Source organism: Gordionus sp. m RMFG-2023, chromosome 1, assembly GCF_954871325.1.
Source record: "Gordionus sp. m RMFG-2023 chromosome 1, tfGorSpeb1-WG-v2, whole genome shotgun sequence".
Lineage (NCBI taxonomy): Eukaryota > Metazoa > Nematomorpha > Gordioida > Chordodea > Parachordodidae > Gordionus > Gordionus sp. m RMFG-2023.
This window is the reverse complement of record NC_088775.1, coordinates 82,467,306-82,487,718: the sequence shown is the minus strand read 5'-3', so window position 1 is coordinate 82,487,718 and position 20,413 is coordinate 82,467,306. Positions and strand designations below refer to the sequence as shown.

General features: G+C 27.2%; 2 protein-coding genes across 5 annotated transcripts; one reads left to right on the top strand and one right to left on the bottom strand.

Annotated features, from left to right (window-relative positions):
* Positions 1-58: 58 nt before the first annotated feature.
* Positions 59-7,579, top strand: LOC135930997 (transmembrane protein 161B-like). 3 transcript variants are annotated; one of them, XM_065467835.1, is made up of 9 exons: positions 67-155; positions 199-299; positions 799-1,001; positions 2,475-2,832; positions 4,898-5,038; positions 5,784-5,900; positions 6,027-6,222; positions 6,496-6,589; positions 6,886-7,579. In XM_065467835.1, exons 1-9 carry the CDS (start codon positions 153-155, stop codon positions 7,164-7,166), a joined length of 1,494 nt encoding a protein of 497 aa, XP_065323907.1. In that variant the 5' UTR covers positions 67-152; the 3' UTR covers positions 7,167-7,579. The 3 variants fall into 3 exon arrangements, with proteins under 3 accessions (XP_065323910.1, XP_065323907.1, XP_065323908.1); XM_065467836.1 differs by having other exon boundaries at positions 132-155; positions 209-299; positions 799-937; XM_065467838.1 differs by lacking the exon at positions 199-299 and having other exon boundaries at positions 59-155; positions 799-937.
* A 1,195-nt stretch (positions 7,580-8,774) lies between these two features.
* On the bottom strand, positions 8,775-19,450 carry LOC135922824 (probable cyclin-dependent serine/threonine-protein kinase DDB_G0292550). Of its 2 annotated transcripts, none has more exons than XM_065457307.1 (11): positions 19,323-19,450; positions 18,700-19,157; positions 18,534-18,651; positions 18,290-18,490; positions 17,170-18,245; positions 16,393-16,777; positions 14,459-15,114; positions 13,732-14,010; positions 13,306-13,406; positions 12,974-13,252; positions 8,775-9,375 (listed from the first exon to the last, which is right to left on the bottom strand). In XM_065457307.1, exons 2-11 carry the CDS (start codon positions 19,133-19,135, stop codon positions 9,139-9,141), a joined length of 3,768 nt encoding a protein of 1,255 aa, XP_065313379.1. In that variant the 5' UTR covers positions 19,136-19,157; positions 19,323-19,450; the 3' UTR covers positions 8,775-9,138. The 2 variants fall into 2 exon arrangements, with proteins under 2 accessions (XP_065313379.1, XP_065313380.1); XM_065457308.1 differs by having other exon boundaries at positions 18,290-18,454.
* Positions 19,451-20,413: the final 963 nt, after the last annotated feature.

The following is a 20,413-nucleotide window of genomic DNA, read 5'->3' as shown; positions in this document are numbered from 1 at the left end:
TTCGCATTTCGCAGTATTTTATATAAAAATCTTTTATGTGAATGTTAAACTAACTATTCTTTATAATTAACAGATGTTTTTTATTATGAAAAAGTGGATTGAAATAAAAACAAAATACGAATACCAAATTGGAAAACGTTAATAATATTATAATGGTAAAATACTTAATAATCAAGTATAAATTATATATCATTAAAGGCCATTTTAGGTTTCGAAGTAGTCTTTTCTATTACTCTTATAAGTTTTTTTCAAAAAATAAATAAATTTTACTCACTAGGACAAGCCATTCTTACTCATAAGTAAATTTCTATATATTATCTATTTTTTATTTTGTAAAGATATGTTTATATTTTATGACATTTTACTTCAAACCATAATATTTTATAAGTTAGGTTTTCTAATGCATACAATTTATATTAGATAAATCTGAATCTAAAAAAATAATATTATAAACTATGATTGTAATGTTAAATTAAAAATAATATTTTTTAAAAAATTAATATAATATATGCTGCCATTAGATATGAGATGGCCCATCTTAACTTTTTAGAAATAATAGCTTATTAGCTTCTTTTCTACTTTATATATATTTTTTAAAGAATCTCTCAAATTTTTTTTTTTTAAATTTTTAGGAAAATTATAAATAGCTTATTAATAATTAAATTAATGTTTCTGATCATTATATATTCTTCATATTAAATCAAGCATCAAAAATAATATTTATTTCACATTAGAACTCTACTGAATTACTTAAAAAAAATTTAACATAAATATATATGAAAAAAATTATTTGCACAGAATATATCGATATGAATCATCTTCCACACCCACTGAATCTAAACCTTCTACTTCCTTAAAACGTGTCCCACTGACTCCTGGCTACCTATTATCAATACCTTTTTATCCTACCGCTGAATGGCTGCTAGACTTTTGCTTTGTAACTGCTGGAATCTTTAATATTTCTTACATAGTTTACAGGATTTATATAGGATGGTTTATAGGTATAATGTTTATTAGTGAATGGGAAAGATCAGTCCATCATGTCTGGTCTTTTTATTTTTTGGGATATGACTCCTTTTAGAACTAGTTTCTAGAATTAGAAATATGATTCGCTTCTTAACAGAAATTTTAAAACTGGGCCATAATAAAAAAAATTGAAATTTTTTGGCCTTAGATGTGTCCTTAAGACGTATCATAAAATATGAACATTTTAGTACCAATTTTTAAGAATCAAATGATATAAGGCAGGTATGTTGTTCTGGAGCCTCCAGACATATTTCCCATCCAAAGCTAAGTGATATAACTCAAGGCAAATTTTCCCTATAGTTTCTCCAATTTATATTATCTGTTTATTAATCAAGTAATCACGATTTTTATCATATTTTACTAAAATATTTTTTCTTCATGGTTTATAAATATTAATTGTTTTTGTTTTTGTATCTATAAGTTCATTCTTGTTAATATAATAATAGCTCAACTCAAGTATTGTTCATCTGAAGAAAATTTTTTAATTAGTGCCAGAATATTATAATCATGTAATAATGAGGTAAGAATAAGGAATAGGATTAAATGTTAGAGAGATGTGGGATAGGTATTTACTCAATAAAATTTTGTTAAATAGTGAATATATAAGGATTAATATATAGAAACTGAAGATTAGATCAAAATAAAAATTTGACCCTCATTAGTGATGGGTAGACAAATATAAGTGCATTATGAATTTTATCATATCAATCCCAAGTCTCATAGTGACATTCATATGCAAGAATATATATCTAATGAATTTTATAAAGTAATTGAAGAAATAGTAAACACAAAAATTAATACCTTATAACTGATAATGCAAGTAATTTTAAGAAAGCATTAACAATTGATAAAAGTCTAACTACTTAATGCATTGGGTATGGAACTCAAGGACTTAATTTGTCTTCAAAAATTAGCAAATAAAATATTGCCAATTCAAATTTTACTAGCAAAGGCGAAAAGTATATAAAATTCAACAAATAATTAAAATATCATACTTCTTTAAATAATGTTAATGATCTATTTTTCAATAAAACATGAAGAGAAAAAATCAATATCTGATAAAAAAAAACTTTAAATGAAATCTTATCCCCTTCCTCTTTTTTTCCCCCAAATTTCCTGGGAAATTTTTCTTAATTATAGTTTATGGAAATTTACATCCCTATACTAACGCCTATTATTATACTACTATGTTGGACATTTAAAAAATTTAGTTTTCTTATTTTTTTGTCAACTCAACATCACGCAATTAAATATTTATTAATTTTGATGATTTCTATTTAATAAATAGACATTTTTTATTAGCCCCAAACTAAGTCAATTAAAAAAATTTTTTAACTATATCCTTAAACTTGATTTTTTTAAAGAAACCCTTTTTACTTATCTAATTAGAATATTTATTATTATCGTTCATTAACCAAACTTTATCCATTTTACCCCGATAATTCAAGCCTCCCCTCTACAAACATCTTCAATACACCCTCCTCTCTTAGATTTAACTCTTGTATGGAACATTTGCACTCTTGGATTTGCCCTCTCTGCTCTAATCCGACCTCTGATAACTTATCCACGTCATGAAAAAACGTTGCTAATAATCGCTGGCATAATCTCGGCTCTTTTATGTTTGGCCATCAGTTTCTATATCGACTTCAAACATAATTATTTTATAACTGGAATATCGGATACGGGGAATAGTACGGTTAACGCAGCGGCCGGCGAGTCTGGCGAAAAAATAAATAAGGAGTTCGTCAGTTACGAAGGATGGGATCAATATCGAACCACAGAAAGGGCATGGCTTAAAAATTTTAAGTTATAATCCTTTTTTGAACATAAATAGTTTCCCATCACTATAAACCCTCATCGGGTTCAATCTTGCTTGAAAAAATTCCGCTAAGCGAGACAAGTTCATTTGTTTACGCTTTCTTCAAAGTTCAGATAAATTTGGAAAAATAGGCCTTGATAATATTTCTGCCGCTAAAACTGGGTTTATCCTCTTTTTTGTCAACAGCTAAAAAGTGGCGAAAACTGCAAAAGAAATACCCAACTATTTTTCGTAGTAGGGTAGTAGTATTCAAAAACGAATACAATTCGATTCTTTTGAATAATTTACTATTAGTAATCAGAGACCTGCAGGTCTGACCCTAAGCCCGAGTACACGTGCATATATTAAAAATTGATATATCGTCGGATGAGTACTTTAGTGTTCTATGTCCATTTTTTTAAATTGTTTAGAAAAGCATTTAAAAAAATAATAATTATTTATTGTATATTTAATAGAAATTAACAATGTAATAATGCAAATAAAGGACTGTAACATTTTTATTGTAGACACATAAGAATATAGCAAGAAATAAAGAAAGAAGTACAAAAAGAAAGCATTATACAAAAAAGTGGATATATTACATTACACAATACTCAGCTGGCGATATAATAACTAATATAAATTAATGAATATTAGAAAGGTTCACTGCGAAACTGTTTGTAGTTCAAAAGTGGTTTACTCTTATTCCAATAAAATGAAGCCTTTTAAAATAAAAATGGCGTTCCCTATATGATCCGCTACGCCATTTTTTAAAAAAATACGGATAATTCAAGATTTAGTAGATTATACCTCGTGTATGACTTTCAAAGCAATGCTTATAGTAATATCTTTTTGGCAACTATATTTTACCATAAATGGAGGTCTGCAATGGTTGCCCACCTGACCATTTATTTAAAAATTTTGTATAGCCTGTCGGCCTGCCCAATGTTTTAAAATTATTTGTATGGTTAGTTTTTGGTTTTTTAATTATTTTATATTCAAATATTTATAATAGATAAAAAATAAGTTTTATTAAATATATGCCTGTTTCTGCTCATTCCCTCCTGTTTTTAAATATACCTATGTAATCCGCTCGCCTTTTATTTGATTGTTTAGTTCTTATTTTCGTTTTTTCCATAAACTGATAAATATGTAAATATTATGAAATAAAAAAATTAATTTTTAATATATATAAGACTCACTTATCAAATAATTCAAATTCATCTGCTACTCACCTATTGCTTTAAATATTTTTTTAAACCCCTCCTCAATAGTATGGGCCAACACGGGTCGGCAAACTTGCCGGTTTGTAGACATTTAATATCCAGCATTAACTCGCGTTATTTCTTCATATCACCTTTAGATCTTACCATCTCAAGGCAGGGGTTATTATTGTTCTAGTCTTAGGAAACTTCAATAAAGTGTTGTTTGACGTTTATATATTTTTAAAATGAAATATTCATAACATCCATCGCTTCAACTGTAGAATTATATTACATATATTATTTTGCTATTCGCCTAAAAACCTTTCGCTTTATGAGCATCAATAAATGCTAACAAGAACCAATGAGCACCAACAAGCGCCAATGAATGCTAACAAGCACCTGAGTGCCAAAAAGCGCCAAATGTTAATTAGAAACCGCGGATTTATTAGCCATGCCCCCAAAAACTCTAATTTAAATAGCTGAATACTAATCGTTAATAAATCCACGTTTTTATTTGTGACTTGCTGGCACTCATTACCACATGTTGGAACTCATTGGCGCTTGTCGCCATTCATTAAATTGTTGTTCCTTAGGCAAAAAGTCTCAAGGGAAACGCACCTCAAATATTGGTAATAAATTGGGGTGCTAACTGTCTAATTGAATATATCGGAGTGAGAAATTATTAAACCTAATAGCCGGTCTGAAGCACGGGGCCGTACAACTTGTACATAATATATATTACAGGACGGGTCGGGTAAAGATTATTATAGGTCTAGCCGAAAACCTAGCTATCTCTAATTTGAATTAGCTCAGAAGCCAAAACTACTTTATATCTCGAGATCCTATATTTTTATATTAATAAACTCAGAGAAATACGATTTAAATTGTTCTATCACTTTGTCCTTTCCTTATGCTCCGCTATACTGGGAAGCATGATATTTTTCCCGTGCCTACGATGGGCGCAGATGTTCATAGACGCTTACGGCTATTCTAATCGCTTGGATCAAAAGTTTATATGACTTTTATATTCTGTTTTTTAATTATATATTTTTTTTCAAATGAGTTAGTTATTATTTTTTCTCTAATTGATCAAAAGAAAGATTACAGTGTTCTTATAAATATATTTTTTCACAGTTGGCATTCGGTCAAATATTAGTCGAGTGCCAATTGACCGATAATATTTGACCGAATGCCAACCATTCTAAAATTGTTATTCAGGGATATGTTGATTTTAATGATTCGAAATACATTGTTAACTTGTGAAAGACTCAAATAACGTTGATGATTAAGGAAAATCAACAATCATGTTTACCGTACTCTTATGATTTGATATAATTTCAAGGATTCAGTTTCCGGTTCTAAACTCTGTTATAGGCAACGAGGAAAAAAATTGAAACGCTTAAAATAAACCCTTGAAAATCACACAATACATTCGCTGGAACCAGTTTGGATTCCTGGAATTCTTAAAAGGGGTTTTGGTACCGTTTTCTAAAAAAATATTTAAAAGAACTCTTGTTTCCGGTTCCTAAAAAAACTTATAGAAGGGGCATTTTTTCAGGTTCTTGAGAAAAAAACCTTAGAGGTCCTGTTTCCGTTTCCTGAATAACAATTAATAGAAGTCCTGTTTGGGGTTCCTAAAAAAATTTATGAGAGGGATATTCGACAACCGAATTTTGCTTGTAGATATATATTATAAATTATATATTTTAACAATATTTATATTTGATTTCGATTTATAATTAAAATATTTATAGATTCTTCCTTTTCCTAAATGCTATTGGTCCAGGCATTTCAACTTTATTTTGGTTTTTTAAACCGCTCCTGTTAACTTTTACATATAATCGTTATGATGATACAACACCGTTATTAAAGTACTAAAAAAATTTCATTTATATAGGTATTCATATTTAGATAAAAGAAAATTAATTATTAGTTAATTTTCATCAAAAATAAGCATAATTAATAATTAACCTTTGTCTTTAAATGCTCATTTACAGTCAAGATTTAGCATCGAAATTCGTAAAGTTAAACATTATTTGGCTCTATTCGCATATAATTTTTGGTGTGCTGCGTGTTGCTTTGTTAAGGCCTCATATTCAAGCCTACCTCTATATGGCTTATGAAAAAGTCCAAGCCATAAATAAAAAGGAAAACACATCTGCTCTCGCATTTAACAAATCCGTTAAAAATGCCGTAAAATTTTATATGTAGTTAAAAAAAATGTTCATTTTTTTTAAACTTAAACTAGTAATCCTTTCTAATTCTATTTACATCGCGAATGAAATTACAACATATTAAAAAAAAAATTGTATTTAATTATTAGACACAAAAATGGAATTTTAGTTGTAATATGCGATTTGTGAGGCAGGGTAGTTTTAAGGAGGGGAGGGGGAATTAATAGAAAGTTTGAAAAAAATTAATTTGTATAATTTTAAGGTCAAAAAAATTAATTTGTATTTTTTTAAGGTCAATCGTATCAATTTCTACCTTGGTATAGTATGCATACAATACATCGTTCCAGTGATAATCAGTTCATCCTTGACCTATATCTTATTATCACGTGAGAAATACTATTTAAAATATAATATAATTATTACACATACTGTTTTTATAAATCAGTAAATCTTCAAAAGATGGCTGTAAGCCTATTCAAAGATCAATCGCATTTGATTCTTTTAAACGGAATGAATGATTTACTATCTGTAATTATATTCGAATAACAATACTATATTTTAATATTCGTACGTTCGAAAACAAATAGTGAATCATCGGATTCGTTGAAAAAATCGAATACGAATAATTCGTTATTTAGTATCGAGATCGACTTAATTTTAGAATGCTCTAAAAAAAATTCAGCAACAGATGCGTCGATTTATTTAAAGACCGATAACGAAAATGGGAGCGTGAATTTAATTGGCGATCAAACAAATCTTCATGATCAATTGAATTCTAGCCATTTCATTGATTTAATAACTCGATGGACACACCAAAACGCAAGCGCTTTATCGCCTCCTTTCAAATTATTAATATTCGATCCTTCCATTTTGAAAGCTCCCGTTACTCAAATACTATTCATGTTCGATGTTTTAATGTGCGTTTTTGGTATTTTCGGGTATTGTTATCACAAATATAATTAAGACATGGAAAAAATGTCGGCGGTATACTTAGTTAAGCAGAGCATAAACTTATAACCACCTTGAAGAATATATATTTTTGTTTATAGCCAAATATTTATTAGTTTTTTTACATGGTTTGTGAATCTAGTTGTGCAAAATCGCTTCATTTGGATTTTTTAAAAAACGGCTAACTAAATCTTTTAACCAGAAAAATATTGCCTAAGTCTCGTAATTTCTCTAATATATGTCCAAACCTTTTTGCCATCTATGAGCAAAATCTTCAGACATGCGTAATATTTTTCTTTACAGAATATTGAGTTAACCATTTTTAAAAATCAGATTAAATGGAACAATATTGCACCACTATGCGTATTTCTTGTTTTGATATCTATTGTATAAATATAAATAAATTTTATGTTGATGATATATTTTATTTTGTGACACGATTATTTTCATTAAAATCTAAAAAATTATTTATTGTATTTTTAAAATGAGTTAATGCTAACTAAAACTTTTTTAAAAAAGAGACGCTAAAAATTAAAATGATTGTTGGCCCGAAATTTTGAAAATATAAAAATTCGTAGTGGATCAAGCCATGTCTAGTTTTTTCTTTAATCCAACGAAATTATATTTTATTTAACTAGTGCGTTTCAAAATTTTTATGGTAATATTCACCAAATCCATATATTATTTAATGTTAATTTTAGAGTAAAATAAACCTTACAGATTATTGGATAATTATCCTGTGTTTAACGGACGAAAAATCGAACGGGTCAGAGTCCATCAGATGATTCTATTCATAGGCGTATATAGATTTTCTACCATAAATTTAATTGACTTTTTTAAAATAAAAATACCATTTCTAGAATTCAAAAATTATTAGCTTAAAATAATATTTAGAATAGACAAATTACTGGTGGGGCCTATGGTTATATATACTATTACTTATTTATGAGATATTGATCATAATAGTATTCAAAATATATTTCGTACAGATTGGTAATCAAAGCTAAGAAATGTTAAAAATTATATTAAAGCAAATGTATTATTTAATTTTAATTTAAGGTATTGAAATGGGTTTGAATGAGAATATATTCTTAAAATAGGTTTATGGTAGGGTTATTAAAAAACACGATTCGGGTCTATTTTTTAAAATTAAGATTTTAGTCAAAATAATATTAAGTAAACCTCAAACCTTTTTGCCACCTATCCATTTTGGGGACAAAGTTAATCGGGTCATCTTTAAAAATCGACCCAAATCAGGCATTTTAACAATCCTAGTTTATGGTGTACATGAGTGATTATGACTGACATTATTCCAATAAAAAAATTCTAGAAAGAACTTTAAAAAGCGCGGCACAATACGCTTTTACTCTCAATAATAATAAAAAAATTAAATATCTTTATAAGGAGTGATAAAAATTAATTTCCAATATCTTCAAAAATTATTTATATAATATTTTAATTTTATTGGATAGAAAAAAAATGACCATGATATATAAATAAATATTATAAATATTGTATAGGATTATATTTATATATGAATTATAAGATGTATAAATGTGTATGTACTTTATATTATGTAGTCTCACTTTTTAAAATAAATTACAATTATTTTATAAAGTCGGTTTATAATGTTTTATAAATTACATAATTTTCATCGTATTTCCAATAAGATCTGATAAATTATGAGTTTTCTTTCTGTTTTTTAAAAATTCATTTTTAAAATACTAAAAAAATAATTATGGGACATATAAATAAGAATAAAAGAGGGAGAAAAAAAATATCTTTAAAAAAACTACATTTCTTTATATGCCTTTACATGAACAATATCTAATTAATAACCATTCATTTTATGGGATGACGTTATTTAATTTTTAAAATAATGTTATGTATAACCTGTCTGTCATGACAATTCCCACTCATTCCAATGAGTGAGTTTAAAGGAAAAGACGGAACATTTAAAAACTACGTTTCCAAATTTAATTTTTCTTTATCTTTTCCATTTTTTGATCAGCGAAGAGAAATGATTAGGAGATGGAAGGTTAGTGGTAGGGGACGAAATATTTTTTGTGATACCGTTAAGGTTATTAAAATTATTCGTGAAATGGTATAAATTTGAAACACCGTCTCTGACTAAGGTTTCGTGGCTCGTAATTAGGGAATGAATAAGGTATTTTTTGGATTCGAGTAATTCGTTCACAAAATATTGAGATCTTTGAAGGTTAGCCTGTTTTTTTTAAAGGAAAAAAATATATATATAATAAATACAATATGTGTATATATATTGTGAATTCCATAAATTAACATGAGTTTCAACCTGACCCCTACAAATTTTAACTCCAAACAACGGCTGAGATATGGGGTAATATAAATATCTTTTGATATAATCGAGCTAGAAGCGTCATTTAAATTTCTTTATAAATGCTAAGGGTAGATTTTTAAAGCATATAATGATAAATCATTTTGTTAAAAAATTTTAAATCTCCAAAAACCGGAAGTCATAAAATCAAATCGGTATTTATTTTCGATAATTTATTTATGAATAGCTAGAGGATCAAAATATAAATGTGCACAATTTCAAGTTGGGCCGAGTTCAGGTTTAGGAGATGTGGCCTTTTAATCATTAGTCATGTAAAATTCGCAATAAATATTCGATTAGATTAAATAAGGGCAGGGGACTATGGTAAATTTATGTAATATATATAATTCATACCTAAAATTCGAACAATTAGGATAAACATATACGTTATAAAGGTCTAAGAAATGTACTTACTCAAGTGTGCTTTTCAAGGACTATTGAAAACTTTATAATTCCGATGAAAACAGTCGTAAAATACCTGGTAAAAAACATTTTATATCAATAAAGGTTAAGGGAGAGAAGTGACAATAAACCAAAATATTGTGTCTTAGTTGAGGACCAAAAACCCATGCCGTGTGCATATCCACTATTCATCAAAATTAATTGATGTTGAAGAGGAAGATTTATTTAATCATAATGATATATTCCCTATTACGGATTATCAAGATTGTATTGCACAATCTCTCTTAATCCTGTAATTCCTGATTGTTACTTTAGACAATGTAATTCCTCAATCTAAGATAAATGTTTAAGATATTATTAGATAATAAATAGTGCAATTGATTATACAACTTCAAACAATGGTTATCTATTGATCGAACGACTCTTGAAACATTTTGCAAATCGACATCCAATTTTATGGATTTATTTTTCAAAAAACTAAATACGTTAATCCCATATTCATTTATATCTTTGCAACAGTCAGAATTTCACAATACATTAATCAAGTTTATATATTTAATTATATGTGATTTTTGGAAAATTATGCTTTTGTGGTGCAGGATCACGTTCAAAGATTCCAAACCATAGTACTATCCATCCCTTTATAATGTATTATAGTAAAAATAATAAGAAACAAACATATTATCTGTGATGATGTCATCATGTCTAAAAGACAACGCATGTCCATTTATTTATTCCAAACTAAAATGATTAATTTTCTCAAATCAAAATTTCACAATATATCAAAAAAAAAAATTTCCTAGGCGCAGTAGCGCAATATAAAAATAAAAAAAATTCATAATCTTTGCCATCATGAACTCGATTTCGGAATCAAAGCAGAATGACATTTTTTCACAACAGCCCATGGCAAAATTGTTTGCGAGAGTTTAGGAGGAGTTACCAAAAGGTTACAAGAGCTAGCTTCAGCATCCTTATGAGAACCAGATATTAAATACTTTAGATTTATTTAATTTTTGTATAAAAAAATATCACAGAAATTAATTACAAGCTAGTAAACGACCATGAATATGAAAAAATATCTTGAAGCAAGGTTAAAAAAGACTAAACGTATTCCCAGAACAAAAAAATTTCATGTGCTTATATCTTTTATGGAAAATAAAATATAAGTTATATTCATATTGTGAAAATTATTTAATTTATAATATATAAATTTTATAAAATTATATTTTGTCTTAAATAAAATTATAATCAAATCTTGATTTGTATTTTGTAAATATTTTTACGAGAAAAATTTTAAATCAAATACTCATAGCCCCTTTTCCCTCTTCAAATAATTTGATAACTTTTGATTTACAATTTGACTAATATCAAATATTTATTAAGAATATTTTCAATAGACTAATTTATAAAATACAGTATTACCTAATTTTGCATATTTATTTATTAATTCTATAAGTATTCATAAAAAAATACCTATTTGATTTTATAATCATTTCCAGTTTTTAATATAATAATATTTCTAACAATATTTAACATTATATAACTTTAAAGGTCTACTAAGGATATATAAAGAAACTTAAATGACGTGTCTAGCTCAATTATATACAAAGATATTTAAAATTAAAGGGAGAGCATTTTACCCAAAATGCCCCATTTCTTCGAAATTTAGAACCCCATATCTCCGCCGCTATTTGGAGTTGAAGGCTAAAATTATTATTTTTTTCTTAGTTATAAAACATACAGATTCTTGTAAAAATAAAAAAAATCTGAGTGGGTCGAGTTAAAAATCGTGTTTTTTTGTTGATTTGTCATGGATCTTACTAAATATATGTTAGCGAATGTGTTATTTTTACAACTATAAATCATTTTTTGAGGGTGTTTTTTTTAAATTTTAAAGACTGATTTTACAGGAAATGTATCTCATCATGTTTGGAATAACTATCCTATGAATTTCCGACAATTTTGTTATGAACTTTTATACTTAATATAATTAATATTAACTTTTTCCATATATTATTTTAAATAAAGTATAAAATGAATCAAAGGTTATCGGCAAAATAATCTACAATTCATGATAGGGTATTCTAAACATGCTAGAACACATTTCCTGAAAAATCAGATTTTTTTAAAAAAAATTTTTTAAAAAAGCGCTCAAAAAATGATTCAAAATAACACATTGCAGCTAACATATATAAACAAAGGAATTGCGGTAAAGAAATAATTATAGTAATATAAAAAAAAGTTGTGGGCAGGGTTGGGACAGTATCGTAAATATATGAATAATCGAGAAAGTATTAGAATTTTAAATATTTTTAAAAAATAATAATAAAATAAATGCATAATAAATTTTATTAATTTTTTTTATTATAGATGTTAAATGATTTTTTCTGTAACATCCTATTTTCATTAAAATGAAGGCCGCATTTATACCTGAAATCGAAATTCAAAAGGAAATTTTTTTAAAGAAGATGGTCTAGAACTAGAAGATATCAATTAAAGTTCCACCGAGTATAGAGGGTTAGGGTTAGGGAGTCTCTGGAATAGTCTACAAATTCTTAAGATGCCATGTAATTATATTAGATAAGATGGATGGGTTATAATATATAAAAACTGTTATATATATATACCCTTATTTATTTTATTCTTCTAGTTTGTAGTTAGGAGATGAGGACATAATAAATTTTCAATTTATCATCAGTCTCAACTCATAAATTTATAAATATTCTAATAATAAATTCGAATCCTAATTCTCTACATGTTAGAAACATCATTTCAATATTATAGGTGTTCTCATTATAGATAGAAAATCTTAATATTACTTTAATGTTATTGTATAATATAATTTTACATATTTATAACTTAATTTTCCTTGTAATTTCCTAGTTATTTTTTTTTAAATATGAGATCCAAACATAGCTCTGTTAGTATTGGTAATACTATAAAAAAATGTATATGCCTAATATTTGTATTATTTTTAAAAAAACATACCCAACCCTGCTTGCAGGCAATCAATCCTATTAGGTAAAACGATTAACCATTTTTAAAAAAAAAATCAAGTGTGTACCAGTAATTTTTCGTAGAAGCGAATGTCCGGGTCAAAGGGATTATCCATGTAAAATTGAAAATATTCAAAATCGAGCCTTTGATTGGCGCTCAAAACGTTATTACATTTTTTGGTTCCTTCGAAGACTTTTAGAGTCAGCGGCGAGGAATTTTTATGTGTACAATTTGATCGAGGTTTGGAAATGTTGTAAGAGGAGGATACTTTGAGTGATATTTTTTGGGAGTACAAATCTTCTTTGTATGTTCTCAAAAAATTGAGATGATTTATGCTGGCGGTAAGCTGCAATTTAGGAAAAATTAATTTTAAAAAATTTTAAAAAAATGGGTTTTTACTATTTTGTCCAATTGAGAAACGAGATACAGTATTTTCCATGAGAAATTTGGGTAAGGAGAATTAATCGGATCATCTTTACAAGTTTCCTTTTCATTTTTTTCTAAAATATTTTAATTTTAAAAAGAATTTTACAAAAAAAAGTATTAAAAAAAATATTCTTATAAAAATTGACTATCTTTTATTTTAGATACTTTTAGTGCTAGTTAAACGGCGAGATTTAAAAGTATTTTAGCCAACAAATATTATGCAAGTCTCTAGATTTCTATTATAGATAGAAAAAGGTTTGGACATCTAGCAGCGAAATTTAAAAGCTTAGTGCAATATTATTTTGGCTAAACTTAATTTGAAATCGACTAAATAGAGCTGTTTAATGGAGTTAGAGGCTTTGATTTAAAATAAAATTGATTAAATAAATTTTAAAAAACCGATTGAGGCAGAAGATGTGTTGTTTGTAGTTGCTAAATAGTTGACTAAAGCTTTGTCGAGAGCGCTCATGTCACTGACGTTAACAGGACCATTAAGCGAGTTGGCAATATCATTGGTTCCGATTGAATTTGCTCCGAGATTAACGTTGATGGATTCTTTACAACGTACATCGTCCTTCTTGTTATAATGGCTGAAAGGAATAGAGTTGAAATTTGCCGATCTATAATTGTCGTAATAAGAACAAGAGTCCATGATGCCGGGGATGGGCAAAGGTTTCTCTATAATATTAAACAATAATTAAAATTCGCAATTATTTCACATAAGAGATATTTGATGTAATGACTATATTTAGGTATTGACGTGTCGAGTAATTCGGCTCAATCTAAAGCCGTTGCTAGAAAAAATCCGTTAAAATTAAGGCATTTTAATTTATATTAATTTGAGCTGTTATCTTTTTAAGAAAAACCCCAAAGCCAACGTGATGGTTTTCGGCTAAAAACTTGGCTTAGCCGATTTTTTAGCCAGCCAAAAATTAAGTTAAACGGCTAAAAATATAGTAATAAATAATCATACTATAGTGATGACTCGCTCTAGCTTAATGAAATTTAACCAACCAATCTTCTCGCCGAATTCGTACTTAATTTTATCAAATGTTACGTGGCCAAGATATATTACTAAAATTATTAACCAATTTGGAAAGCACAATGTATAATTTATAACAAATACCTTCTTTAGCTAGTGGTGGAGGTGGTTTTCCCTCGTGGTAGATAAGCTCACCTCGTTTTTTCTTTTTTTGATTGATGGGGGATTCATTTGACATATCCTTTTCCTTACCGTTTACTCCCAACAGACGGGGTTTAACCACCCTGTTGTAATAAGAGTTTTTGATTGTTTTAACGCGTTCCTTCCCGACGGGAGTCGATGCCTTGATACCAGGGGATGTAGGCTCGATTTTAAACAATTCCGATTTAATCTTTTTAGTGGCCTTGGGGCGTTTGTAATCTAGTGGTGGGGCACTCATTCCTTTGCCCATCATAAAATTATCCATATTTTCATGTACCGAACATTTAAGACCGGCCTTGGCACGTTTGAGGTTAAAACTATCGATCGATTCGGAAGAGGTCATTGAAAGTAAGTTTTTACGATATTTTTTGCCCGTCATTTTGATAACTTTAGAGTCTGCGGACATGGTTATCTCGTTGAAAGAACTATTCACTGCCCCGTAAGAAGATTTAAATCTTTTATACCTCGAATCATCGATTTTGGGGAAAGCAGACGGATTGTACTTGCCGCTATGTTGTGAGTTGTTGCGAGCCAAAGATTTTTTACCGATGTGATCAGTGTTATCGTCAATGTATAAGGTATCAAAGCAATTTTTGTTGCTAAAGTTCCCAAGAGGGGAAAAAATATATAAAATAAAATTGAAGTGAGAGAATACATTTGTATTAATTGAATCTTTTATGTATAACTGAAAATTCGATGAAACGTCTATCCTAAGAGAGGACGCGTTTTTGTCCTGGAGAGGAAGCATCCCACCCAAAATAGTCATCTTTCAGAGGAAGAATAAAAATATTAATCACTAAAAAAGCTAAACATATTAAGAGATATTCATATTTTTTGCAACATCAGACCAGTAAAATCAAAATCGAGATAGTCAGTAATCAAATGACAAATAAATTTCCAAAATTTTTTCCCAATAATTGTTTTTTTTTAAATGTCTATTGTAAAAAAAATAATTCTTAGTTAATTTGCTATTTTTTTAAAAAAGATTCCCAAACATCTAACATTTTAATCAGATTTCATAAAAAATTTTGATCTCTTTTAAATATAATATTTACAAAAATTCTAAAAAAAATGTCTGCCAAATTTAACGTCCTTTTTATAAAAAAAATTGTTTAAAATTCAATCTTTGTTAATTACACAAAACTTGACATATAAAAGAAGAATATAGTGCATTAATTTGTAAAGAGCTGTCCTTAATTATTATGTTTCATCAATATTTCATACAAAATATAACTTTTTTTCCTATCAATTTAACCTATGTATTGGAAAGGCATATTTGTTTGGATCACAGTCTCAGTGTTGTTGTTTTCAAATAGCTAATACTAGTAATATGACTTATTAAATATCTAATGTCTTTATTTCAATAGGATAATATGTGTACTAAATTCTTTATAATTATGATTTATTTAAAAAAAGATTTAAAAATTCTTTAAAATAATGATTTATTTAAAAAAAAATTTTTTGTTTATTCATTTTCTAAAATTTTCTGTTTTATCCAGTAGGTTGCTAATGTTAACAATGCCTTGTAAAATAATGATGTTAAAACTATTATTGATACAGCTTGGGCAGTTGTAAACCTTTGTTAGAATACTTAAATCAATACAAAAAACAATGACAGTATTGAATTACACAACTCTCAGGTTCTAAGTTTATAGAAAATAATTATTAAATTTCAAGGATTTCTAAATCTTTTTTCTTTTTGGGGGATACCTTGAACTTTCAAATTTTAAAAAAAATCCCTGTTGACAAATCTCTTTTTCATAGTGTTTAGCGTGTGCCTCCCTTAACCCAAAAATAAAGACAGATGAACCTTCTTCGGTTAGTTATTAAAAGAATATAAATGTATATGTGTACACTATATATTTATTTTAAAAAACCTGTCAAAAATGAGAGGGCTCTCCTCTGAATCATGTATTTCGACAACAGATCCAGACCTTTTATTTAAGGCAGCTAAGTTTAGATTCTGTTTTCTGGGTTGCTTTTTCCGCCCCAAGGGAGATAATATCAAATGGGATGTCAGATTTAAATTGTTGCCATGCGAGTAGTTGAGATGTGGTAAAGTAGAATAATTTTGAGAAGCAGTGGAATATCCTTGAGAATTTGGTACAAAAGGTAATAAACGTGGGGCTAAAGGAGAAAAGGCAAAATTTGTAGGATTGTTCCCCATTTGGTTATTGTGGAAAGAGAGGGCCTTGTGAGATGAATGCATGCACGATAATGTAGAAGTTTGGGATACAGGCTTAATTAATGGAATTGGGTTTACTGCATTCAAAGTTTTTGGAAATAAAGAAAAAATAATTATAAAAGATTAACAGCTCAATTTTTTAAAAAAGGTAACCAAGATTTTAGTAAAAAATATTACACAAGCCTAGAGATTTTATATATAGATGGCAGAAATATATGGACATTAATAAGCAAAATCTCGAGATTATGCAATATTTATTTAGGCTAAAAATCTTAATATAAAATTTACTAAATTAAACCATTTTAAGAAAATGGCAACAATAATTAATAGGCTTTGAATAAGAAAGTTAATATTTTTAATTATTTAATGGATAAAAATAGTTAAGTAAGAAATTTTTTATTATAATTTAAATTTTTACTATATCATCCTAATCCTGACATTTATATAATAGAATATATAATTTTCTTACATTTGTCTAAAGGAGTAAAATGTAGATTTTGCCCAGAAGAATTATTCAGTGAATGTACTGAACTCTCTGATATAAAAGAAAATTTTGAGGAGTCAAAATATGGGTGATTGGCATCTGATTTTACTGAACAGTTATTACCATTCGTGAGGGATGATTCAATATGAGATTGAGCCTTATTTGATATAAAATTTGGTTGTAGAATAGTTGATGAAGCACCTATCATAACAGGCCCATTCTGGGTGTTGCTGGGTGTATTCCACATGGATATGTTTCGATTTGTAGAATTGATATTTATATTGCCAGCTGGCATTAAAAACGCTGAGTTAAAATTTTTCAATTGTGCTGTAGTTTTTATTGTTTTGTTTTTGGCTATTTGACATTTGTTGCTAACAGGAACATTATTGTATGGGAAGAAGGAACTAAATTGTGATAGTGGACAGTAGTTAGGAGAGATGGTGTTAGTTTGAATAGGATTTAAATTAACAAAATTTATTAAATTATTTTTATGAATATTCGATGAAGTAGAATTATTGTTATTAATGTTATTGTTGATGATATTGTTAATAAAATGAGTGGGAGGCACAGGTTGGTGCCTCTGAAATTGATGGTGACTATTAAGCAGTATTAATTGTTGAAATTCTTTCGCATTCAAGCCTATGATACCAGGTGAAGGTATTCGTGCACCATTATTTACATAATTTGCACCCATGTAACTTTGACTAAGTTCATTTTGCAATTGAGATATTGGTTGAAGCATTGGTGTTGAAGTCATAAGGTTTTTCCGAGTAAAAGAGAGAACATTAAACTTGTTATTGGTATAATTATTTATAGGGACTGTAGTAAAGTTGTTAGAAATACTATTATTCATGTTATTGTGAATTGTGTTGCTTTGTGGAGACAATAGTTGAGATGTTGCATCATTCGTGTGATTAATAAAAGAATCATTATTTGAAATTTTACACTCATTTTGATATGAAATTGGGGAAAATAAGTTTTGATATTTCAATAAGTTTTTTGTTGTTTCGTTATCTTTTGACAAAATAATTGATTCATCTAATTTTTCTGAACAATGTAAACTATTTAAGTTTTTTTAAAAAAAATAATAAAAATAGGCATTTACTTGAGAGATGATGTCTTATATATTTGATTTTCTTTATGTTCCAAGTGTGAGGATATGACATTTGATCCTAATGATTCAGTCTTAAGAATCTGATGCTCAATTACATCTCCTATATTTTTTGATATGGATGGGAAAATAGTTTTTGCAATTACTTTTGTAGGTGGCCTTAAATTTTGATTAAATATATTTAAAGGAGTTGACCTATATTTTATTTTATGTTACTAATTTATATCATTTATATTACTTAGCAATGGGTAATTTGGTGTTGTTAATATTTGTATTATTTAGTAATTGTCTTTTAATTGGTAAAACCTCAACAATTTTGGAGTTCATTACATTTATTTCTTCAATTCTTGTCCTATCTATTAATTTAAAAAAAAATGTATTGTAATGTTTAGGTTTACACTTACTCTTTATAGTATGAGATTCTGTGTTATTTAAATTCTTTAAGTTGCAACTCTCAAAATTGTTTTCCAGAGCTAATTTTTTACTATCATTATATGTTACCTGTTCATTTGTATGATTATTCTGGAGCAATGATTTTTCGATTTTGTTTGCTATAAAATCAGATAAATTAAATAATGGTAATTGGTGGGAATCTTGACCAGGTAGCAAAATATAATTATGTGTTATGGCCGCAATACAAGATTTAATATCTTTATTGCAGTCAGGATTATATTGCTTATAATTAGATTCTTCATCATTATTTTGAGTGTGTCCATTACATAATGAATAATTTATGGGAAAATTTTGACCATTTTGAATAATTGTATTTTCTAAATTTTTACAATCATTATGCACTGGCGAACATTCATCATCCTGAGAAATTAATGAGGATGGTTGCATGTGTAACAATCATAAATTGAATCTGTTAAAAATAAATTTGATAAGGTTTATAAACAATATTTAGTAAAATGGCGATTTATGTTTAAGACTAAATATATTGTATAAAAATGAGAAAGTATAAGATAAAATGATATTTAGAGATGCAAAGCAATTTATTTAAATAAAACAGAAAATAAATTTATAATACTTTTTTAGGGAGAATGATATTTCTTAGTAGAATGAAGACTTTAAAATCTAGTAAATATATTTTGAATAATATAAATCTCCATAGTTAACATCAATTAAATTCATCCATATCTAATCATCGGAATATTGATATCAAAACTGTATAAATAATAATATTATCATTTTGAGAGGGAACGAAGTTAAAAAAATATTTTATTTTTCATTTTTTTGTTAAACTTTTTTACGCATATAAGCATATTGTTTGTTTATTTATTTGTATAATGTATAAAAATTAATAAATAAAAAGTAAAATGTTTTGATTGGCTCAATATTATCACGTGACAAATTATAGAAAAAATAAATAAAAATATTGACTAAAATTTGAAATTTTTATATTTATTTACATTTTTTCATATGATAGTTTATTTTGTTAATTTTTTAAAATATTAAACTAATTTTTTTACAGATTAATTTGATTACGCGCAAAATATAAGGAGTTAAATTTTTTAAAGATATATCCACAAATCATTTACAGCATTATTTTTAATGCTTTTATCAATTGTAGATAATCAAGATTATGACCTCAAGACAAATCAAATCTATAAATTAATTTCTTATTGTAAAAGAATCAACTTTTGATCATCATGTTCACCAAGTAACAATAAATTTTAGAAATAGAAACAAAATCGATCAAATAATATCTAAAAAATCTTTCATCTGACGCCATATTGGAACTCTTAAATACAAAAAATGTATATAATAAACTAATTTGCATTTACACAAATATATTTTTTTTTGCTTGTTTAAATTTTAATCATTGGGTTACTTAATTCTTTCATACAAAAGATCTTCATACGCGTGCGCAGTAATATAACTTTTTGCATCATTTCCAAACATTGTTTAAAAATTTATATATCATATTTATTTCTTTTTGAAAAAATTTTAAAAAAAATTAAAACGTAGCTATTTTTTTAAATTATTACAGAATTTATTTTTAGATGTTTCGATAAAGATTTATCAAATTTTTGATAAAAATTATCTTTCCTTTTATTCGGTAATTTGTGAGGTTTTTGCCGGGCATGACTTACCCCTCTATCAAAGCGTAAAATAATG